Raw genomic sequence first — 21812 nt, forward strand, 5'->3', positions numbered from 1 at the left:
CAGCTGTTACCCTTGCACGCACAGCACTTGGCTCTGGGGTCTCTGTTATAGACACATGAGGAAGACCAAGGGGGAAGACCAAGAAGAATGCAGAGAAAGGCAGCTGGAAACAATCCTTTGCCCTGAATAACACAGTTACACCAGCCTCATTTGTTTTGTTACTTTATTGAAAGTGGCAGATCCCTTTCAATGTTTTTGAAAACTAAACCCATTGTTGCTTTGAATACTGGACGAAGGGTGTGGGGATTGTTTCCTTTAAAAAGTTTCCTCGTTACACTGCAGAGCATGCGAGTAACGACACAGGTACCTTATCAACACGGTTTGCTACTGCTGTGAACAGCACCTTTAAAAGCAGCAGGGCCCTTGTGCTGGCCTGCAGCCTCTGCCTTCCCCCTCTCCAAGCGTCCTGTCTCTCTACATTAACTTCTCCTCCCGAGGGAAGAGTGGCTTTGTTCTGTTCTTCCTAACTGCAAGCTCTGAGCTGGCTCTCACCGCAGAACACTGCTCTGCATCAGAGAGCCAACAGCAGCACCTCTTCTCTACTGTGCAAGTTCATAGTGTTGCTGAGCCTGGATTTATCCATCAGGATAAATTAAGGATAGTCATAAGGTAAAGGGAACACCAAACACCAGGATTAGGGAACGCAGAGTCCCCCTGAGCTACTTGCAGCCCAGCACTTAAAACCTGCAGGTCAGAATCTAAGTACCAAAAATCAAGCCTTGTTTCTAACCAAGTGGCCTGTCATTAACAAAATGCTGAACAGCTCCAGCCTTTGTTCTCGGGGGCTCTGGGGTGAGCCATATCATCCACATACAAACACCCAGACACAAAGATCTGCGTAACTGAGTTCTTGCTGACACCATGGGAATCTCTTTTCAGTTAGAGAGCAGCCCTCTAAGCTATCAGGGGTTATCTTCCTAAGTCTGTTTTTCTAGACCTTTAAAATGTAGATTTAAGATCCGTGTGCTTACCTGAATTAAAGATTTGCTTTATAAACTAGAATGATACAGAAAGCAAAGCTCCTGGGGATGGCTCTGCAGTAGATACTTTACTTTCTCTGCTACCAAACACCACCCCAGCTTGTCAACAGGAGCAGAGCCCTGGCTGCAGCGAGTCTGGACCCCAGGCTGAAGGAGGAGCCAGAGAGGGAAGGCTGGGAAGGAGAGGGAGGCCTAGAGCAGCTTTTGGCCATCTCCAGCCCTTCCATACTGCTGTGAGGCATCCAGTTGATGTCTTTCTGTAGAGCACGGGTTCTGACATCAAAAACTGCTCTGTAGTGTCCCTCTTCCTTGTGAGCCAAAGCCCTGCTGATGTCTGCAGCTGTCGTGTTCCCCCCACTCCCCTTTTTAACCCTTCTGCCCGCTGTGGGCCTGCACAGCTCAGAGCAGCGCTGCCCAGCCTGCCTGGCACCCAGGACAGAATTCCTGCAGCTCCCACAGCAAACACACCCACTTTGCCTTCTGCTCCCTGGAGACCCAAAGCAACTTCTGCTGTTGCCTGAAGTAGATGAGCTAAGGCCTAATACAAAATGATGTCCCAGAGCCAAAAAAAGAACAATCAGCAAACCCATCCTCCTATGAAATGACAGGCTGGGAAAGAACAACCAGGTATCAGCTCAGCTGCTGCAGCACTGGAAAGAGTTGTTACTTGTGTGTGAAGGGCTTGAAGTGATCCTCCAGAACAACTGGAGAGCTGCTCTTGCTCTCCCAGAGGCCCTAAATGCCTGGAGAGCTTCCCAACATCCCTGCACCCACATGACTGCTCACAAACACTTCTTCAGGAAGGGCAGGAGACTAAACCCATCGGACTTGCCAGTGAAACATAGATCAATGGAAGAGAATCTCCCTTTTTCCAGCAGCCAGGCATTTACCAGAAACAAGCTGTGAATCAAACCAAGCCAAAATGGACACATCCATCGTAGGAAAACAATTAAAAACTGCATTGATTACATTGTAAAAACAATTAGACCGCCCATCTCGGGTTCTGCAAAAGGTCTGAATTGTACTTGCATTGCAAACCCCACCCTGGGTTATCATGGAAACACGGCTAACATGGAGGCTCTGAAATGTCCTGGGGTCCATCACAACGTCACATCCAACGGCAGATGGTGGTCTGGATTAGAGATGTAGTTCTTATGAAGCTGGAAAAAATCCTTCCCCCCTGACAACGACAGCGGGGAACGCGAGTGTCAGCGGGCAGAGGTCAGGTGGTTCCGACTGTGTGAAAACCTGCAAGCAACAATTAACAAGGGAGAACTGCTCAGGACTGGCTCTTGGAAGCTCTCACCTGGAATGGCTCCCAGCAGCAGGTCTGTGGGGCAAGGGGTCAGGCTGGGTGGGTCCGGCCCCACTCCCATTGCCACTGCCAGTTTTTGCTAGATAAAGTCCTGACAGACAAAACCAGCACTTTTAACAAAAGGCCAAGGTGGTTTGACACGTCTTCAGGCTTTCAGGATTCAGTTTTAACCTAACCAGAAATTTTCAGCACTTGTGTTTCATGGTAAGAAAGCAACCAAGTCTCTAAGGTTTTGCAAGCCCCCCGGAAAACAAGTATCTTGTGCTTCAGCCCCGTCCAGCAGTGTCAGTTCTAGGCTGACAGAAGTGAATGATGCTGGAACAAGAGCCTGTCTGCAATCACCCACACACACCTGTGTGCACCTCCTGCTCAGTCAGAGGCTCAGGCATCACAGGACACCCTCTGTGACCACTATGGGTCAGCCAGAAGAATGAGTGCTCTTTTCCTGGCATTAAGTGATTATGAGATGAAGGTTCTACACAGTCCTAAGGTATATTTGCTTGGAAATCCAACGATGCAGAAACAGAATCCCTCTAGGATGGCCATTCTAATTGGTCCTTAATACCCACAGCTCTTCTTAGCCTGACAGCAGAATGCAGAGGACGGCCAGGGGGTCAGGCCCAGACAGCACAGCTTTAGGAAAGGTGGGTGCTGCCTGACCAATCTGACCTCCTGTGACCAGGTGACCTGATAGGGGATGAGGGAAAGGCTCTGCATCCAGCCCACTGTCTCACACAGCATTCTCCTGGACAGGCTGCAGCCTTGAAACACACTCTGCTGGCTTAAAAACTGACTGAGTCCAGAGAGTGGTGGGGAGTGAAGTTACATCCAGCTGGGACTGATCACTATTAGAGTTCCCCAGGGCTCAGTGTTGGGACTAGTCCAGTTTAATGTCTCACTCAGTGCTCTGGTCCAGTTGACACAGTGGCGAAAGGCTGGATTGAATCTCGGACATCTTCTCCAACTTTAATGATTCTGTTCTATTCAGTAAGTACTTGGGTTACAAGGCACAAACTTTAACCCACCAGAAAGAAATGCTTAGAAAGCCAAAGTTCAAGGGTGTTAAGATTGTATAGTTTGGATAGTGTTTATAGGGGCAGTGGGAGCATAGAACAGCTTCTTTTGGTCTGGTAAAACACTTCCAGCCTGCTAACCAGAGAGGAGCCAAATGTTAAGTCTCTCTCTTGGTAAGGAAAGGGTGAGAAAAGCCAAATTCATGTTAAATAAAGCCTGACAAAACTGTGACCAGATTACCTGTGCTGGTACCTGCAACACATGGCTGTGACTGGACTTGGTGCCAGCAGTGGAGCCAGGTGTGACCCAGCAAAGACCTAAATTCTACCAGACTACATTCCTTCATGGTTTAATAAATAATTCTTGTCAGGCAAATTTACCTTCGTGTATACCTAAAGGTGGGCAAGCAGTGACAAGCTGCACGTAGTGCTTTAAAGCACATTCCTTGCAATGAAACAGCTATTTATTAACAGAAACTTTCCATCCCAGAAGTGATGCCAATGAGATTTTGCATAGTCCTTGCTGCCTGGGCAATGGGACCAGCAGGACATCATGTGTATACAGATATATGTGCAAAGTGAAGGTGAACAGCAGCATCTTACAACTACTCTAGAGGAAAGGCTTCTGAGGCAAAAGAACTGTTAAAAGCAGTTCAAAGAAGTGCCACAGGAACTGCTAAGGCAGCTGTCATCAACACTGGCTTTTGTCTGTCCTGGCTGCTCGCAGTGACCTTTGCCCGGCCGCGTGGTTCAGTGCCGGCCCCGCCCCGCTCACACTCAGGACTCTCTCACCTTTGGACCCGCTCCACCATGTGTGCTATCAGCTTGTCAGAGATGCCTGGGCAGGACTCCTCGGCCAAGCTAAAGGCATTCTCCAGCTCCTCCATGGCTCCCACGTTGCCTCCAGTCTGCTTGTGCTTATCTTTGAGCTGTAACCCAGAAACAGGTATTAGGTTCTCATTCTGTTGCAGAAATCATTGGTCAAGAAGTGCAGCACTGACATTAAGGCCCTTTCCCTCTTGTTATGACTCCACCAGGGTGTAGGAGGGCATCCACACTCCTCTTAAATGAACCAAAAAAAGCTCATTTGTAGGTCAGGAAGGTAGAAGTCCCAAGTCTGGGGCTCAAATTTGCCTCCAAGTACTAATGGCAGTTGAAGCCCCTACCTAAGAGGATGTACTCTTTAACAAACTAAATGTCCTAAGAAATGGACCAAGAGCCCTGAAAACTCGTAAGCAGTAACAGCACGAAGAACTCCAGGTGTATCTGAAGCAGTACAATCACCTGGGCTGCTAATGACAGCCCAGCACCCAGACACACAGGCAGGTTGGGCAGAATGTATCCCAACACCAGGAATTAGTCACCACCACTTGGAATAACCACAAAGTCTTGAGTTGCTTCTAGTGACTGGGAGGCCGAGGAAGACAACCGCCACCCCTGAGCCCCTTGGCCTCCAACACTCCTCCCTAAGAGAGCTTTACCCAGGGGGGCAGGGGAAGAAAATCCACAACACACCAAGACCTCCACACACAGCACCTGCCTCAGTTCACATCTCTCACAGTCAGTGCACTGCAACTAGGCCTCTACTTGCACGTGTTTCCAGCTGTTAATTTGAAACAGCTACAGCTCTGTTGAGAAGGAATCCTGACAGGTCACTGGTGCTGAGCCTGAAGGAGTCTGTGGTTGGAAATCCTGCATTTCCACCCCAGCAGCAGTTCCCCACCTTCTTCCACAACATGGGGCTGCTGAGATGACAGCCCCTTCCCTGGGGCACCATCACACAAGGAGCTGAACAACAATCACACATCCTGTTGAACAAGCAACATCTGCCAGCTTACCACTGTCCAGTTAATTAAGCTCTCATTAGGCCCTGCTGATTAAAGGGCTTTACATAAGCCTCACAGTTCTTTGCCTCAGTTGTAGGATCAGCCTTTCCTGTTGTTGGAGCTCCCCTTTTCTCAGAAAGCTGAACAATGTGAATGCTAATCCCCAGCTGCAGTCGTTCCTGTGCACCAAGAGCCCTGCTGGGAACAGTTCTGGCCCAGCCAAAAAGGGCCCCTGCCTCCTCACTGGGGCACCTGGTCCCTACCACAAAGCTGTGGGAACAACCCACACACACCTCTGCCCAGTCAGAAGTGACAGGGACATGGAGGGCAACTCAGTTACACATCAAGGATACAGATTTCTTAGGCCAAAAATAGCTGTGATGCTAAAGCCACAGATTTGATGCGTACCTACCAAAGGCTGCCCATCTCAGAATGAGCACAGGGTCTGTCCTGGAGGTCAGGTGTCAGTTTATCACCAGCCTTGGATGCCAAACCCCTGACCTTCAGCTTGCCCAGCAGCCTGTGATGGGAGCAGTGTGCTGGGCTGTCTCTTCCCACTGCAGAGGAGCTCTCTGGAGGCTTGCAGGAGTTAGAGCTCTGCACTGACCTCAACCTTACCAGGCACAAATGTCATTTTACCTCCCTGCTCCACAACGTTTCCACATTTGCAGCTGTCCACACCTGTTAACAACTCCTCATGGGCTGTGTTCAACATTAACATCCAATAACACATGCAGGGAAGGTGGATGAAAGATCACAAAGAACACCTCAGTCATATTTTCATTCACTAAGGCCAGCTTCAGCCCCTTCAGGGAAAGAGGGGACCAAACCTAGCTGGTCTAAAATTCAATCATACAATAGTGAGGAGGACAAAGTTTTCAGTTCTAGTTTCCTATCAATAGCAAAGAATAACAGCAACAAAGCAGATTTCACCTGGAGAAGTCTTCTTTCAAGTCCCCTCTACTGCACACAAAAGCCAGGTTATTTCAGAGACTGCCCAGAAACCCTTCCTGCTCCCAATTTCCTGCACTGAGATCTGCAGAGCCAGCAGAAGTCCAATCAAAGGAAAGGGGGATCAACAAGCTGGGGCAAGGGAGTCAAACTAGCAGACATGAAATGTCCCAGAAGCCACTTCCTGCCTGGAACTGGTGCAGCAAGGTGAGTAAGGAATAGCACAAAAATGCATTTACAGTCACAGCCCTGAGCGCTCTGCCCCAGGGGGCTCCTGAACTGAACAGAGACCCAGACATCAGTGACTGTGCTGCACAAACAAACTGCACCACAAACCAACATGGTATTAATGTGATTTCATCTCATAGCTCTAGGCCTACAAGACCCAGGTCACCAGCTTCATGCTCCAACCTGAGAGTCAAGCCCCGTGGAGCACGGAAGAGGCTGCTTAGATCAACTCCCAATTCCCAAAGCAGAGCGGTCTCCAGAGCCTGCTTTTCAGAATGACCTCTGGATCCTGCCACACAGCAAACCCTCTATCCACACAGCAGTAGACCTGAGAAAAGAGTCGTGCTCCTGGAGAAAGCACAGCTCTCGGCTGGGCCATGCCATCAGGATCCAGAAGAGTACCTCAGGACCAGAGGAGGGTGTCTGTCACCAGCATCTCAGGATCAGAACCGACATGCAGCATCTCATTGATTTCTCCCAAAGTCATTCTGCCGGGAAGAGCAACCAGAGCTCATAGCCAGCAGTCCCCTTGTGATTATCCTCCTCTTCCTTCCTGACAACATTACCCAGCTGGAAAGGTGAGCTGTCGCCTCTCTGCTGATACAGACACCATCCTATCATTAATGGCACTTCTTTACTTCAACTCCACATCCCCATCCAGATCTCAAGGCAGGGAACTGGGTAGGTTTTGTAAACCCATCTTCTCTGCCTGCCTTCCAGAGGCTGGGTGGCAGGGAACTCCTTGGTCTTGGCATTCTACCAACAGCAGTCTGTACAGATCAAGAACTGGCCTAGTGACCACCAAAGCCAATTCCTGCTCTAACCCACCTGCGTTCCCCTCAATAACTCTGCTGTGGGCATGCACAGTGACAGGCTCAAGTGCTTATGTGCTCTAAGAGGAGCTGCACTTCAGCCACGGACACCAGAGTCCTAAGATGTAGGTAAGGGACAGATATTTCTCTATCAGATCCTCACCAGAACACAGATTACCAGAAGGGAAATGTCCTTCTTCCAAACACAAGTGTTTTTCAGGAGGACATGCCAGGGATACACTCACTTTCCCCACATATGGTCTAGCCCTCTGAACAAGTAAAAATGCTTCAGAGTCCCTTAACCCTAGTAGACACCTCACCACCACCTCCCTTCTCCAAACCCTTCCCATTTACTTATCTGTGTCAAGTATTTTCATCTCCAACCAGCAGTGACATCAAGAAGGTTCTACTCACCTCCCCAAAAACTGGGTGAACAAGTGTGGAGAGACACTGTGACCGTGGTTGTCTCTTGATGGGCTCAGTAGGCTGGAAAACAACAAGAAAAGAAGTTACAAGCACAGGCAAAAGCTTCCAGGACCCATGAAGCACTAGGCCTTTGAGGAATTCACAGCACCTCCATGGCAATCCCATCACCAGATCTTGGGAAACCACAAGATGTGGTTTTACTGATGATGTGGAAGAGGTAACTCTGGAGCAGCAGCCCTTGGTGCCAGACTGAAGTAAATTTCAGACACATGAGTGCCTGGGGGCTTCCCCAAGGCACCCAAAAGTTCATGTTAGCTCAGTCCACCTCAGAAAGACCAGACAGCACACAGACCTTCTGGGAACCATGAAGAGCCATTCCTTTGTGCAGCTTGCTCAAAGAATTGGGGCGAATGGTTGGTGGGAATGTCCAGATTGGACCCTGGTCTCCATCCTCTGCATCTCCATCACTGCAAATGAAAAGGGGAAAGTCAAGACAAAGCCCCACATCCATACACTGGAGGTTTGCCCATACTTTCCCACAATCACAAGTTCTCCCCACCTGACTGCCATATTGCTGCAGGCCTTCAGGTTTTTCCCTATCCCAGAAAAAATTCTGAAGAAAAAGCACTTCAGTCTCTACAACCCACACACAGCATCAAGAGATCTGAGCTAAGTACTATACCATGTTTCCAAATCACCACATTCACCTCTCTGATCCAGCCAGCTTGAAGAAGTTTCTAGTGCTCGTTAAATTTAGGGGAATTTCAAGACAATCCAAGCTCACAATGTGAGGGATCAGACTTAGATGTTACAAGCCAATCTCCCTGAGTCCTTGGTCATTCGAATCCACTACAGGTGAAGAGCAGCTCTGTGACACCATTCTGGCAATGAAGTGCCCTTTCCACACCCAAGGCACATGACATGACTGTCCTGCATGGCAATGCAGATTTACCTGAGTACACATACACACCAACACAGCTCTTGCCAGTTTCTAAAGCCTGGAGCTCTTGTAATTCATGAAACACAGGCAACAAGAGCCCTGCTCTACTGGTTACACACGGACTAAATACTTTGTGTCAGTACTCTGATTCCTTACACTCAGCAGAGGCTCCACAGGTCACCGGAACAGAGAACTGAGTCCCACTGAACAGGAGCTAACAGCCTGGCTTTTCAGACAGCCCTCACTTGCTCCCACAGCTGAAAGCTCAAAGGTAAGATCTGAGGTGGGAAAAGGAGCTGAGCTGTTTGCAGCAGGCTACCCTGGGGCGTCTCTCCATGCAAAACACGTACGTACATATCGGAATCACCAGAACTGGAATCTTCTCCGTGGCCCTCTGACTTCCAGCGCTTGAATCGATCGATCAGCTCCATCAGGAATGAGGTTTTCTTGGTGTAGCGTGTGATGAACTTGTGCTTTAGCAATTCTTTAGCTGTCGGCCTCTGGAGCAGATAAGGAAAGCATGTCACACCTAACCATCTCTGCACAATGAGCACACAGCTCACTGACTTCAGCTGGGATCACAGAGTATCCTGAGCTGGAAGGGATGATCACCAAATCCAACTCCTGGCCCTGCACAGGACAGCCCCCAACAATGCTGCCAACCCCCAACAAAGTGTCTGAGAGTGTTATCCAAATCCTCCTTGAACTCTTGGCAGCCTTGGGGCTGTGACCACTGCCCTTAGGAGCTTGTTCCAGTGCCTGAGCACCCTCTGGGGGAGAAGCCCTTCCCTAATATCCAACCTAAACCTCCCCTGGCACAGCCTCATGCCGTTCCCTCAGGTCCCATTGCTGGTCAGCAGAGAGAAGTGATCAGTGCTCGCCGCTCCAAGTCCCCTCATGAAGAACTCCTGCCAGGCTCACATGTCCATCCTGTAAGCTCAGCAATTCTTTCTCTCTAGGACTCTGGAACCTTCCTGTTAAAGGAATTTTTGACCTCTGCTGATCTAAAGTCACAGGTGGGCAGCAATACTCACAAATCTAGGATCCTTATTGAGGCAGGCTTCCACAAACTCCTTGAAGGGCTTGCTGTGGTGACCCTCAAGTGTTGGAGGGTTGTTTTTGGGGATCAAGAAGAGAACCCTCATAGGATGCAAGTCAGAATTTGGAGGCTCTCCCTTTGCTAGTTCAATGGCTGTAATCCCAAGGGACCAGATGTCTGCCTGGAAAAGAGAGGAAGAACACAGAAGAGCAAGGAGCAATTCTACAACCTGAAAGCGCAGTTTTAGGACAGCTAATCACATAAATCACATGGGGCATTTCATATCTAATACACAAACCTCCAGCAGACTCCACATCATAACAGAAAAGAATAATTCCTGCAAAAGCAGCACTTCCAATCCCTGTTTCTGTCCTAGCACCCTCTCATGTATAGTAGCCCCAAGCAGCAATCCTCCTGCTCCCAGCTCACCTTGAAGTCATAAGCAGACTGTTTGATGACCTCTGGAGCCATCCAAAATGGAGTCCCCACAAAGGTGTTTCTCTTGATTTGGGTGTCTGTCAGCTGTCCAGCCACCCCAAAGTCAGCCAGTTTCACATCTCCTTGTTCCGAAAGCAGCACGTTGGCAGCTGCACACACAAATAAGCAATTAAGTCTGCTGGCCTAGGAATCACCTGCAGCCCCCACAGAACTGAATACTGAGTGGAGCCCTCCTGTGCTATCCTCCTTCACCCCAGTGGAAAACCCTCAGCCTGGATTTCCAGCCTCAGGCTCATTCTCATGCTTTGTACTCTGTTGGGTAACAGGGAACAAGCTTTGCTGGATCAGAAGAGGAACATTGCAAAGGTAGGAGCAGGAACAGATGTGAAGGGCCACACCATCAATTAGATGTGACTCCTGGACACACAAAGAAAGCAGAGCAACACTGTCTCTCATGCTCTTCATTTTTTTTTCCCAGAGTAGCATTCAGCACAGGTTGAATAGCAGATCCTTCTAAAGAGCTCAATTCCACTCTTGTACTAGTTCCCACTCACTCATAAGACCGTAACATTGTGCAGGTCTGGGAATGGGGGTTTTCTGCAGGACTTTTCATTCTGAGACTCTGCCTAACAACCTTCAGCATTTCCCCACCACTGGCAGCCACCACTTCTACACACCTTGCAGTGTTAGAAATGTGCAGTCTCACATACACAATGAAATTTTTTTCTCCTGATCTCCCTGCATGAGGTTTCTGTGCCCTGCCTGCTCACAGCCCCTCCTGCTGTGGGTCAGAGCACTGGCCCAGCTCCACAGCTCTGTCCCTCCATCCTCCTGCAATGCTTTGACGCTCTGGGTTTGCTGGGACACTGCTCTTTGAGAGGCAGATGCCAGCTCTCTCTACACTGCACGTGGCCAGTGACTATAAAAAACAGCAGCAGGATAAGCTGACACAAGCTGCCCTGGTTTTCTAGGGCTGTGAACCCTGCATGAGGACAGCTCACTTCTGCTGTGAGCTACAGCCACAACAACCAGCACACACACTCTTGGGGTCCAGCAGCAAAGCAAATGTCCAGACACAAGTCAGCTAATATCTGAGCACGCCTTTCATTGATTCCTTTTCTTTAGAGCTCCCTGACTTTCCAAACTCCAAGTGCCAGAGGAGAGCTACACATCTTTCCTGTTATTCTAAACCCTAAGGATAGGAAAAGCATGACTTGTGATACAGTGACAAGCATCAGATTCAGAAAACAGCAACCCAACAAGAAAAGCAGCACCAAGAAACAGTCTTTGAAACCTAGCAGATTATGGTGAATATAATATCTGAGTGTTATGTTACATCTTACATCCTGTAAGATGCCTTCCAGGAAAGGGAGCTGAGCTCTCCAATCTTACCTTTGATGTCCCTGTGGATCTTCCTCTCTGAATGTAAATAATCCAAACCCTTCAGGATTTCTCTCAGGATAGTAGCTATATAAGTCTCCTCCAATGGTCCTGGCTTCAGCTGATAAAAGGCAGAAAGATGATTTAAAAGAGGGTGACTGATGCCTTGGATTTCCCAGGCCCTCAGTCTGTTACTCAGAAACCCTGGCCAAGCAGGTTGTACTAGCAGAAAGCACCTAGCACCTTCTTGCACACCTGATGCACGTGCTACAAGCAGAATGCTGGTGTTTGCACCTGGCAGCATTCAATGGGAAAACTTCGGGGGATTTTCTGCCACTCTATCAGTCTGTTAAAGGCTTCCCAAACAAACAGCAGCTCATCTCTCTCTTTGGCCTGGAAATACATTGGCCAACAGAGCATTTCAACAGTTTCTCTTGTACAGGTCTCTCTGCCAGCATGCAAGTACTGAATTTCAGCCTCTGAGACATCAACTCTCAGGCTGTGGAGTACTGTATCAAAGCTTTTCTTCTTTCCATCAGCTCTCCTCTAACCAAGTCCTGCCTTCTCACTGCAGTAACTGAGGTTCTGACACTCATATAACTTCTGCTGATGAAAGCCCCCAAGTCACTGCAGGCTCAGCAGTCTTCCCTACATCATTGGTTACTGCTCTGGAAAAATGGGCATTATTGTCCTAAAGAGAAGAGAAAAATGCTGTGACAGAACACAGTGCAGCAGACCTTTGCCTATGGGTAAATTCTGCATTTGTATTCTCTCAAAATTTGCGGTAACTTTATCACAGACCACGTCTTTACTGAGCTATGCCAGCACTGAGCAATACCATGACTCTGACTAGGTGAAGCACAGATCTGCACCGCTCAAAAACCACTGGCTGTGCTCACTTTTCAGTTTGCTGCCTCTTTCCATCATACAGCAGCACAGCAAGCTGGACAACAGTGCTGGGACAGCTGAGCTCCATGAAAACATTCCCTCTGTCGTGGGATAAGCATAACCAGGCATGTCTGTCCTGCACTGCTTACCCCTGGGGCACAGGGCTGCCAGAAGGATGGTATGTGGCAAGTGAGCATCTGGCTTATGGGCATTTCACAAACCAAGTCTTCAGTCAGGATTTTTCATAGTCCAGAGCTTGCCATTTACTCACCAAATCCAGAGCTGAACCTCCTCCCAGGTACTCCATGATTATCCACAGCTTAGTGCCCTGCAAATCAAGAGCAAAGACAGTACTAAAAGCAGACAGAAAAGTCAAACACTCATGAGGCAGCAAGACACAAGAGTAGTCCTGTACACAATCCAAGAGATGCTGCACACCACAGCTCTCAGGGGCTTAAGGAAGGAGCCCCAAACTCCCTCTCTGCTGCTGACACAGCATTACAGAGGTGCATCTGCCTCCAGCACGTTTCTAACTCTCAGCCTGCAGTTTTACCTGGGCAAGTGTCCCTACAGGCACCAGACTGCCCAGCCCACAGATAAGCTTATTCTCAGGTTGGAACCCTTTAACATCCCTCCAACACCACATCCAGCATTAATCCTTCTTGGCAATGGCAGGGGAGCATTGCAGCCTTTGATCTCATCAACAGGGTTGCCAGCTTGAAGGGTACAATTGGCAAGACATTCCTACTCCTCAGGGAACAGATTCCATGCTGAGGTTCACAGGATCCCAACAGAAGATAAGCAGCAGGTCCATGAAACTACAGCAGAAGGCTGAGAAAATACATCGTGGCCTTTGAAAAATAAGGGAGGAATATTGATGGCCCAAAGAGCTCAGGAACTGTTTGCTGCAGTCCCTCTGTTACACTCATCTGCAGCAGCCAGCATGCACAGGCCACTTCTGATCAACACTACTTCCATTAGGGATTCCTAACCCTCTTCTCAATGGAAGCAGTATTAGTACTCCTCCACAGACTCAGTTCATATTCTTTTCACCATTTCTGATGAAGTGGTTTCAACCTCCTCTTTTTTTTCAGAGGCATAAATTCCTCAGTGGTACAGCCTTAAGACTGTGCTATTCTGGAAAAGCATTCCATCAACTTCCTTTCCAGAACTGTCAGACCAGGGAAAGTTCAGTCTTCAACAAATAATTTGCTCTCCAATGAAGTGCCCTGCTCTTGGTACCACAAAGTACAGGGCACCTCACTTCCATGTGCTTAGCAAGTGCCTTAAAGCCCAGTCTGCTATGGAGTGCACATCAATGCAGTGAGCAGAGCCATCACCGCTCCCGCTGCCACTCACACATCACTTTGCAGTGCCACCATTCACACAGGAGCCCTCCCCATTCCCAAACTACTGGCAAGGAACCGTCATGGTTTGTCCTACCTTCAAGTAGGAGCCATAGTACCGGGTAATGTAGGGACTGTCACACTGGCTGAGCACCGTGATCTCCTGCTGGATGTCCTCGATCTCATCCTCGGCCTCCTCCAGATCAATGATCTTGATAGCAACCACCTCCTTGGTGCGGTTGTCGATCCCTTTATACACTTCACCGAAGGATCCTTTGCCGATCCGCTCCAGCTTGGTGAACAGCTCCTCGGGATCCACCCTGGAGTGCTAAACCAGGAAGCAGAGACAGGAAAGGTCCATTGAGTTCCTGGGCTGCAGAGCACCACACATATCCATGCAGCTCATCTCCGTATCTGTGCACCTACTATGTTGATAAAAGCACCTGAAACTCAGGTATCCTAAATGGTCTCAGAAACTTAGCACAGAATATAGCCAAGATAGAACTGAAGAAACCTTTTCCAACAGCTTCCCAACCCTGCAGACCACAGTGGGGGAGGAAAAGGAGGGAAGACCAGCACGAGAATGTCAGCAAATATTGCCATGGAAAGAGTCAGCTCCATTGGAACAGGGCTGCTCAACTGCAGGCACCAACTGGTGCCAAAGCAGCTCCCAGAGCAAGCATCTGTTCACGCTTCAATACAGACCAGCAAAGGGTACCAGAACCAGCTTTTCCTTGGAGATCCAGATGAGAAAATGGGCACAAGCGAGAGGCCATACAAATGTTTCCCTAGTTAGCCTTCCTGCACTCAAAGACAGATGATTAGAAAGATCTGCACCCTTCCCTACTTGTCTAGAGGGTGAAATATTACAGTAATATGAATTCACATTTACTGTCTTCTCTGCTGCAGCCTGATTTCCAGGCAGCACCCAGCCCAGCTCTCCTCAGACATTTGCAGATGGAGCCTCACGTCTTTTGGAAGGTCAGCAGCAAGGAGGAGGCAGGAGAGCAGAATGGACACTCCATTTACCTGACCTGCTTTTCTGTACCAGCCTCTCCTCTGACTGGCACACCCAGATGCAAAGGCCAATAGCATCTCCTTCATTAGATAAGCACATCAACTAGGCAGTTACTAACAGAGAAATGCTGACTTTTTAACAGCAGCTGGACAGTTAATCCTTGATTAAGGTGAGTATGGGTAAAAAAAGGGAACAAATCGCAGTTACTTCCTCATGCTATTTAATTGAGTCCACCTGCACACTAGGAGGTCCTTCATGCTACTAAAATGCTCTTTGTGATTAGTTTTTCTGCCTTTTTTTTTTTTTAATGGTTTGAAAAAAAACCCTGGAAATTATGGCCTGACCTTAGAAAGCAGCCAAGCCATTAGAAGGAATTTTCCACACCCAGAACTTCTCAGTCTCACCTCCAACACGTCACCCAGTGAGAGTGCTCTCTCACAAGGGCCTTGAGTTGGCAGATTTTATCAGAGAACACAGAAGCTGCAATTTTCCATCTCACACCAGGTTCTAGCAGCAGGCCATCACTGAGCAGCCCAAGGTGTTGCTTAATGATTAAGCCAATTTGTCATCACAGGTTGTTTGCCTTCTGTGCACTGCTATAAGCCAGGCCTAGGTGAACTTTGCAGGCAGCTCACTCAACCGGATTTCCATACAAACTCCAGGCCAAGATACAGAAGGATAACCAAATATCCTTTTGCATCCATAGCAACACCCAAAGAGGCTGTACTTTGAACAAACGCACTGGTAACAGACCAGAAGGGATGCTCAGAGATAAAAAGAACCGGAGATACATAGCAGAGACTGGAGAGAGGGAGGCGGGGAGAAGAGGATTTGAGCTTGAGAAATGGTAGGCGACAACACGAGAATGATGACTGCAGGCAGGGAGAACAGTCTGAGTAGTCCAGCTCACTACAGACCAGGAGCAGTTTCCACCTCTTGACTGACTTGGAGGAAGGGGAAGAAAGTGCCCCAGACATTACTGTGCACAGTGACCTACTGCACCCTAAAAATGGCTTTCAACACATCAGCCACTCCCACACATCAGGGAGAAGGGAGAGAAAGAGGATTATCTCCTAGAAGCACCTGCTCAGCCCAGAAAAGAAACATTACCCACATGAATACTGCAGGGAAGCAAACCTTCAAGAAAATATTCCTCCCCTCCCATGTAACTTTTCCATGAGGTAAGAAACAGCCAGGTGGACGTTAACTGCTCCCCCCTCAGCTTGGCAGGGCACATCAGAGAATCAGGACTGATTTCTCCAGATCAAGACAGCAAACATAGGAGCACCAGCTGTGGCAGGCAGCTTTTGGGACAACCACCACCTTATGTGGCAGGCTCTGTAATCATGGACAGCTCTGTAAACAAGCTTCCAGACTTGGATGTTGGTTTATCCTGTTTTCTGTAGAACAAAGAAGTTCAGGTAGGTGCAGTGAAGGAGACAAAGCTTCCTGACAAGCAGACAGAAATTTTGCCCCAGGGACTCAGGAAAACAATGAAACTGATGGGCAGATGAGACAGGCCACCCTCATTAGGGTGGAAACATTAGGACACTTCCTTTGCAGGTGGTGATTTACCTTCCCAGTACTGACCTGGAAACGCTTTAGAGCTCTCAGGTGATAGGGCAAGAGTCTGACTCTACAGAAGGCCGAAGAGGAACATCCCTGGCCAAAACTGCAGGAATCAGACTCAGCAACAGAAAGAACCCAGGGAGGCAGCACAGGGCCAAGGAGTACAGAGTCATTCCAGCCACAGTTACAGCCTCTGGACACTGCTGGAGGGGCAGTTTGCTGATTAATTTCTTCCCTTTCTGTAAACAGGGAGGAGGAAACATCCCCAATTCAAGCAGGCCAATGTCTGCTCAAGAGAACACCTTGTGAACTACCATTGTGGATTCCACAGAAGAAATTGCCAGGTGACATTTTCAGCAACTCTGAATTTCCACAACAAACTAAGATGTCCTGTCTTCAGGACATTGTTCAAAAGCCCTTGTCGATTAAAAAAAAAAAATCCAGTTTGAGACACCACAAGATGACCTGTGCTGACAAACAAAAATGTGCAGATCAGGGGGTATAAAAGCCTCGGCACTTGTCAGAGAGCAGCACAAATGCAGCTCCACCAAGAATGGAGAGCTATGGAACTGCCCTGCTCTCTCAGGAGAGAGAGGGATGCACTCCATGGGCCTGACCCTTCCCCAACACACCTGCAAAGCAGCTTGGTGAGAGGTGCAACAAGCACCATCCCTCCCTCTCCTAAATATGAATTATCTCAGTACCAGTCATCTTGTTAGAGAGTCACCCTGGCTGGAAATCCATCTTCTGGAATTGCACTGCTACAAACACACGTGAAAAACTTCACTAGTAGGAAGCAATGAAATGAAAGCATTTCCAGATTAAATGCTTTACACCTGCTTAAATGAGCACAGATAACCCAGAGCAGCTTATTAGGACCTGTCACCTTTGAAACTGCTCACCAGCTTGGGCTCTTCCCATTTTTCTTCCACATTCACAGAACCCATCAGAGCTGAAAAATGCAGCTTCAGGCCAGCAGCAGCAGCTCCTCATTCTACTACAGCATGTAAAGCCCTGAAGGGATGGTCATTACACTGTAACTTTTTGCTTGACTGAACTGCTTGTTACACAACAGTTCTGAAGCAAAGAGCCTCCTGCTGTTCCTCTCCACTGAGTGCAGTCAGGCATTAGAGATGGCTCAGGCAGGTCTGGGCAGGCTTTGGAGGAAGAGCACACAAGGCACCATCACAGTTGGAAGTGCAGGAAGAGAATAACTATGTGAGGGATGATGACAATTCCCTAGTGATGTGCTCCACTTCTGCCCTCCGGGATCCAATCTCACAGCGCAGGAAAGAAGGATGCTCTGTCCTGACACGTGTGGGAGTGTTGGCCATCCTGACTGATGATACCATGTTTTAAAACAGACCAACTCACTGCAGCCATCAGCAATTAGGAATTGCAGTGTGTTATGAGACAAGCCTGGCAGTAACACCAGCTGCTTCATGGGGAAGGAATGGTTTTGGCAGCTCTGCCACCTCCAGCTGCGGAGACATGATATCCCACAGTCTTTGAGAAGATGTGGATAAGTACTAGAGAAGAAGGGTAAGTATCTGCCCTCATTTCAGAGTTACTGCCTGGGAAGATAAGCTGCATCTTGGGAACAGAAGCAAACACCATTTGAACCAGCTGAAGATCCTCTCTTTGGGCCATGTCCAGCTGGATCTTACTCTCAAAATATTGAAGAGAAAGAATCACGCCTGGATTTGTTGCATAAAACACTGAGGGGAGCTTAAACCCTTTTGGAAATGACAACTCCTTGATCTGGAGCAGGTTGGAATTGGAATCACTGCTCTGTATGGGAGAGGTCTGTATCACAAGATTGCAAATGCCACAATACCTTATGAGCTGAAGCTGACCAGGAATGTGGCAACTTCAAAGGAACTACGGCCACATTTAGTGTTATTTCTGACTGGAGCACTTTCCAACCAGCCAAACAAACAAACATAATTTTGCTCTGCCAAACACAGTGGAAGAAGGAAGTTGGTTTTAATAGAACTCATCTGCTCTTTTTCCCTCATTGCCTCCTCTGCTCCCCAGCTTCCCACCCAGGATGCTGAACACTCACCTCTGGGCTACCAACAGTCTTTTTGGTGAAATCAGCTTTGGATCTGGAACCATCTGAAGGTTTCCCTATCTGTAAGAAACCTGTGCACAGCTCTCTGCAACTGCCATAACCTGGGACAGTTTTGAATTTCTGGAGTATAGAAAAGAGGGAAGTCTGTGTTCAACACTTTGAAACACACACGTTTGTCTGAGACCCCCAGCTCTCTTCACAGACAGAATTCTTTTGCTACAGGAGGTGAAGCATTACTTAGCAAAAAACAAACAAACAAACAAACAACTAAATGGCCTCTCCAAGGTCAGGTAAGAAACAGCAGATCTAGAAGCAGAGCTCAGATCAGAGCTCTAAACACAGTAACTAACACAAATACATCACCTGGCAGGTAGAGCTTCACACCAAGACTGGAGGCCTGCAGTGCTGCATGTTCACAGCACAAGGGTGCCAAGGAAAGAGAGGAGACAGCCAGGTGAGGCAGGGAAATGGAAGTCCAGAGGCAGAGCAGCCTGGAGAGTGGCCTAAGGTAACTCTGCCCATCAGCACCAGAACTGAGAATCAAAGACAAGCCAAGCCTCTGACACCCCAATGCAAGTCTTAGTCTCTTGATTTTCACAGCACCTCCCACTGAATCCCAGTGAAGAAAACTTCAGGCCAGTTCTTACTGCTCTCCCAGCAAGCCTCAGTTACACAGATTCCACCAGGGATTCCTGAAAAGACTGGAGGAAGGGACAACACAGATTATTTCCTATTCCAAGACCAGACAGAGTCATGGGATGACAGGGTCTGAGAATGCCTAACATTTCCATAATAAATTCAGAGCTGAAACCACTAGAATGCTGATAAGCTTTATGAGTGAATGCTGTGCACAAAAAAAGCTTCAGAGCAACCTCCTCTGCAGCTACAGAACTCAGTTTTCAGCCCTAACCAGACAGTATCCTTCCTTTTCACTCCCTGTACAGTGACTCAGGCATTATATTTACATTTAATTCTATACACACTTTGAGGAAACAGTTGATGTGGAAGACAGTACGCAAATGAAGATGCATTGCAAATCAATTTTAAATTAGTAAACATTCAGAGAAAGCATTAGCTCAAATCACCAAAGCTTTTAGTAATTCTACACCGAGGAGCAGAACAGAATAATGCCTCAAAACTCACAAAACAGGGTTTAAGAAGACCTGTGTTCAGTATTGACATCTGCCAAAAATCAAACACACCCCACAACCAAATTCAGAGGGAAGAAGATGCAAGCCAATACTATTAATGTGGTTTAGCTTTTAGTTCCAAATCCTGGCATCATCCTTCCACGCTCCTCTTATGAAAATGTCATCACAACAGCAGCATTTAACCACATCCACGGAGGCAGAAATCTCTTGGAGGAGTTATGACCCACTATCAAATATCACTGCCTGTTATGCAGCAATGTTACAAGCACCATTTTCCTGAGACTAATGCCATGAACACTTTAGGAAGGTATGTGTGGCAGAGCCAGCATACACAGTTTTTCTGTTCCCATTTCTAGACTTCCCCTTCCAAAAATACTCAGAAAGCCAATGACTCCTGTATCCCTAAAAAGAACACAGTTAATCCCAGAGAAAAGCTCCATAGTGGGTGAAGAATTCCCTTTCTGTACAGCTGGCAACACAACACTATCAGCCCAACACCAGGCACAGAGTGAGGCACAGGTCAATCAGCTAACAGGAGCAAGCTGAGACCTGTGCAAGAGAGATAAAGAGTCGCAAAAAGTGATTTTCTGGTTATTTGTTTGAAACCCTTGTATCAAGAGCAAACACCATTACGGAAACTCTCAAAGAGGGTTTTAAAACAAATTTTTAATCACCACTTACCTGGCTAGCAAATTCTCTTAGGTGAGCCATGCCTACAGGATGGGTTTTTTTTCAAAATCAGGGAGGATTAGGATGTTGCAGCACAGCGGGAAAGTGACGATTTCTCCACCAGTCAACTGTGACAAGCAAGAATACATAGCTCTCAAGTGAGGTTCTTGGAAGCTGGCTCATTCCCCTGAAGAGTTACCTGAATCTTTTCTCCCCCTCCTTGATCTGAAGTGCTCCTTGAACCTGCCAACACGTTCTAAGTATGCTAGGCCCTCCGTGCACACCGCATTTCTGAATTCTTTACAGAAATGCCTTCCAGATGTGTCAAGGAACGTAACTCTAATGTAATACACTGACCAAGTCCCAGGCTCCATTTTCCCTACCATCACCTCAGCACGTTCGCCGGTATTACAGCTAACCCAGTATTATTCACGCTCCCCGGTATTACAGCTAACCCCACAGTTCTATTGCCTCACCACCACTCCCAGCACCGTCCCCAGCACAGCCCACAACATCGTCCTCAGACACTCCTTTCCTCCAGCTCCTCCTCAGCAATTCTCTCACTGAGAGCACTGCTCCGCTCCCACCGTTCCCGGTACAGCCACCGGCAAAGCTCAGCTGCTCAGCACACACCTTCCTCTTCAGGGAATCCCAACCCTGCACCACCCCGGCCGCTCCCTCTCCGCTGCTCCTCAGCTCTGCTCTCCTCAGCGGCCCTTCCCTCCGCCCCAGCAACAGCTGAGCCCCAACCCAGCCCGGCCCCCTCGAGCCGGCCCCCTCCAGGGCCCCCGACCCCAGCATCCCCCGTCACGCTGCGGCCCCACAGCTGCCCCTTACCCCCACTCATCCCACCTCACACCTCAGAGATCTCCCCCCTCCCGCGTTTCCTTCGCCATCACGGACTACCCAGCGCGCGCCCCCCCCCCGCTTTCCCGCCCCGCCCGGCACCCCCGGAGTCCCTCAGTGGCGCATCGCCGCCCCGCCCGGCCCTGAGCTCCGCCGCACCTACGGGCAGCGCTGCGCCGCCGTCGGGAGCGCCATGCCGGGCCCTGGCGCACGGAGCCGCCGCCGCCCCGGGCTGCCCCGCGACACCAGGCGCGGCGGGGAGCGCCGGGCCGGGCGCAACAACACGGCGCGGCGGTGGGGGAGGCCGCGCCGCGCGGCACGCCGGGAGATGTAGTTTTCACGCCGCTCCACCCGGCAGTAGGACCGAGTTGCTGGACTGCAATACCCAGAATGCCGCGCGCGCTGCGGCGGAGCGGAGCCGCAGGGCGGGGCGGCGGCGCGGGGGTGGCTGGGGCGGGGAGTCCTGAGGCGCGGGGGGCGGGCGCTGCCCGCCCCAGCGGCGCCTCGACCCCCGTTCGCTGGCGGGGAGGAGGTGGCGGGATAGTCGCTTTTGTCCTCCCAGCTCAGCCTCACAGGGCTTTCCTGTCGGCAGCCTTTGCGGGGACTGTGCCCGGGAGCCCCCCGGGTGAGGCCAGGCAGGCCCGCCCTCAGCTCTTGTGCTGCCCGCTGCTCCTCCTGAGTGTGAGAGGCTGTCTCCTCCCCGGCCGCCCGGGGACTGCCGGTGCCCACACCGCGCTACGGGACACCGGGCCCTCGGGAGAGCCCGAGGAGGAGGAGAAGCGAGGGGACTGAAGCTCTCTCATGGCCTCCTTGCCAACGCTGCGTCTGCAGGGTTGAGTTTTCCTTCACGTGCTGTAATGTCAGTGGCTGATTCACGTTTTTCAAAGGAAGAAAATAAACAAA

General features: G+C 49.3%; 1 protein-coding gene across 2 annotated transcripts; it reads right to left on the reverse strand.

The window, feature by feature from the left end:
* Window positions 1-149: 149 nt before the first annotated feature.
* STK25 (serine/threonine kinase 25) lies at window positions 150-21159 on the reverse strand. Of its 2 annotated transcripts, none has more exons than XM_040074255.2 (12): window positions 21069-21159; window positions 20076-20191; window positions 13680-13910; window positions 12508-12564; window positions 11361-11469; window positions 9960-10117; window positions 9526-9711; window positions 8846-8991; window positions 7904-8018; window positions 7540-7611; window positions 4101-4237; window positions 150-2228 (listed from the first exon to the last, which is right to left on the reverse strand). In XM_040074255.2, the coding sequence occupies exons 2-12, from the start codon at window positions 20103-20105 to the stop codon at window positions 2189-2191; spliced, it is 1281 nt and encodes a 426-aa protein (XP_039930189.1). In that variant the 5' UTR covers window positions 20106-20191; window positions 21069-21159; the 3' UTR covers window positions 150-2188. The 2 variants fall into 2 exon arrangements, with proteins under 2 accessions (XP_039930189.1, XP_039930190.1); XM_040074256.2 differs by lacking the exon at window positions 21069-21159 and adding an exon at window positions 20540-20662.
* Between the last annotated feature and the right edge of the window lie 653 nt (window positions 21160-21812).

This window comes from Hirundo rustica, chromosome 10 (assembly GCF_015227805.2).
Source record: "Hirundo rustica isolate bHirRus1 chromosome 10, bHirRus1.pri.v3, whole genome shotgun sequence".
Taxonomy (NCBI): Eukaryota; Metazoa; Chordata; class Aves; order Passeriformes; family Hirundinidae; genus Hirundo; species Hirundo rustica.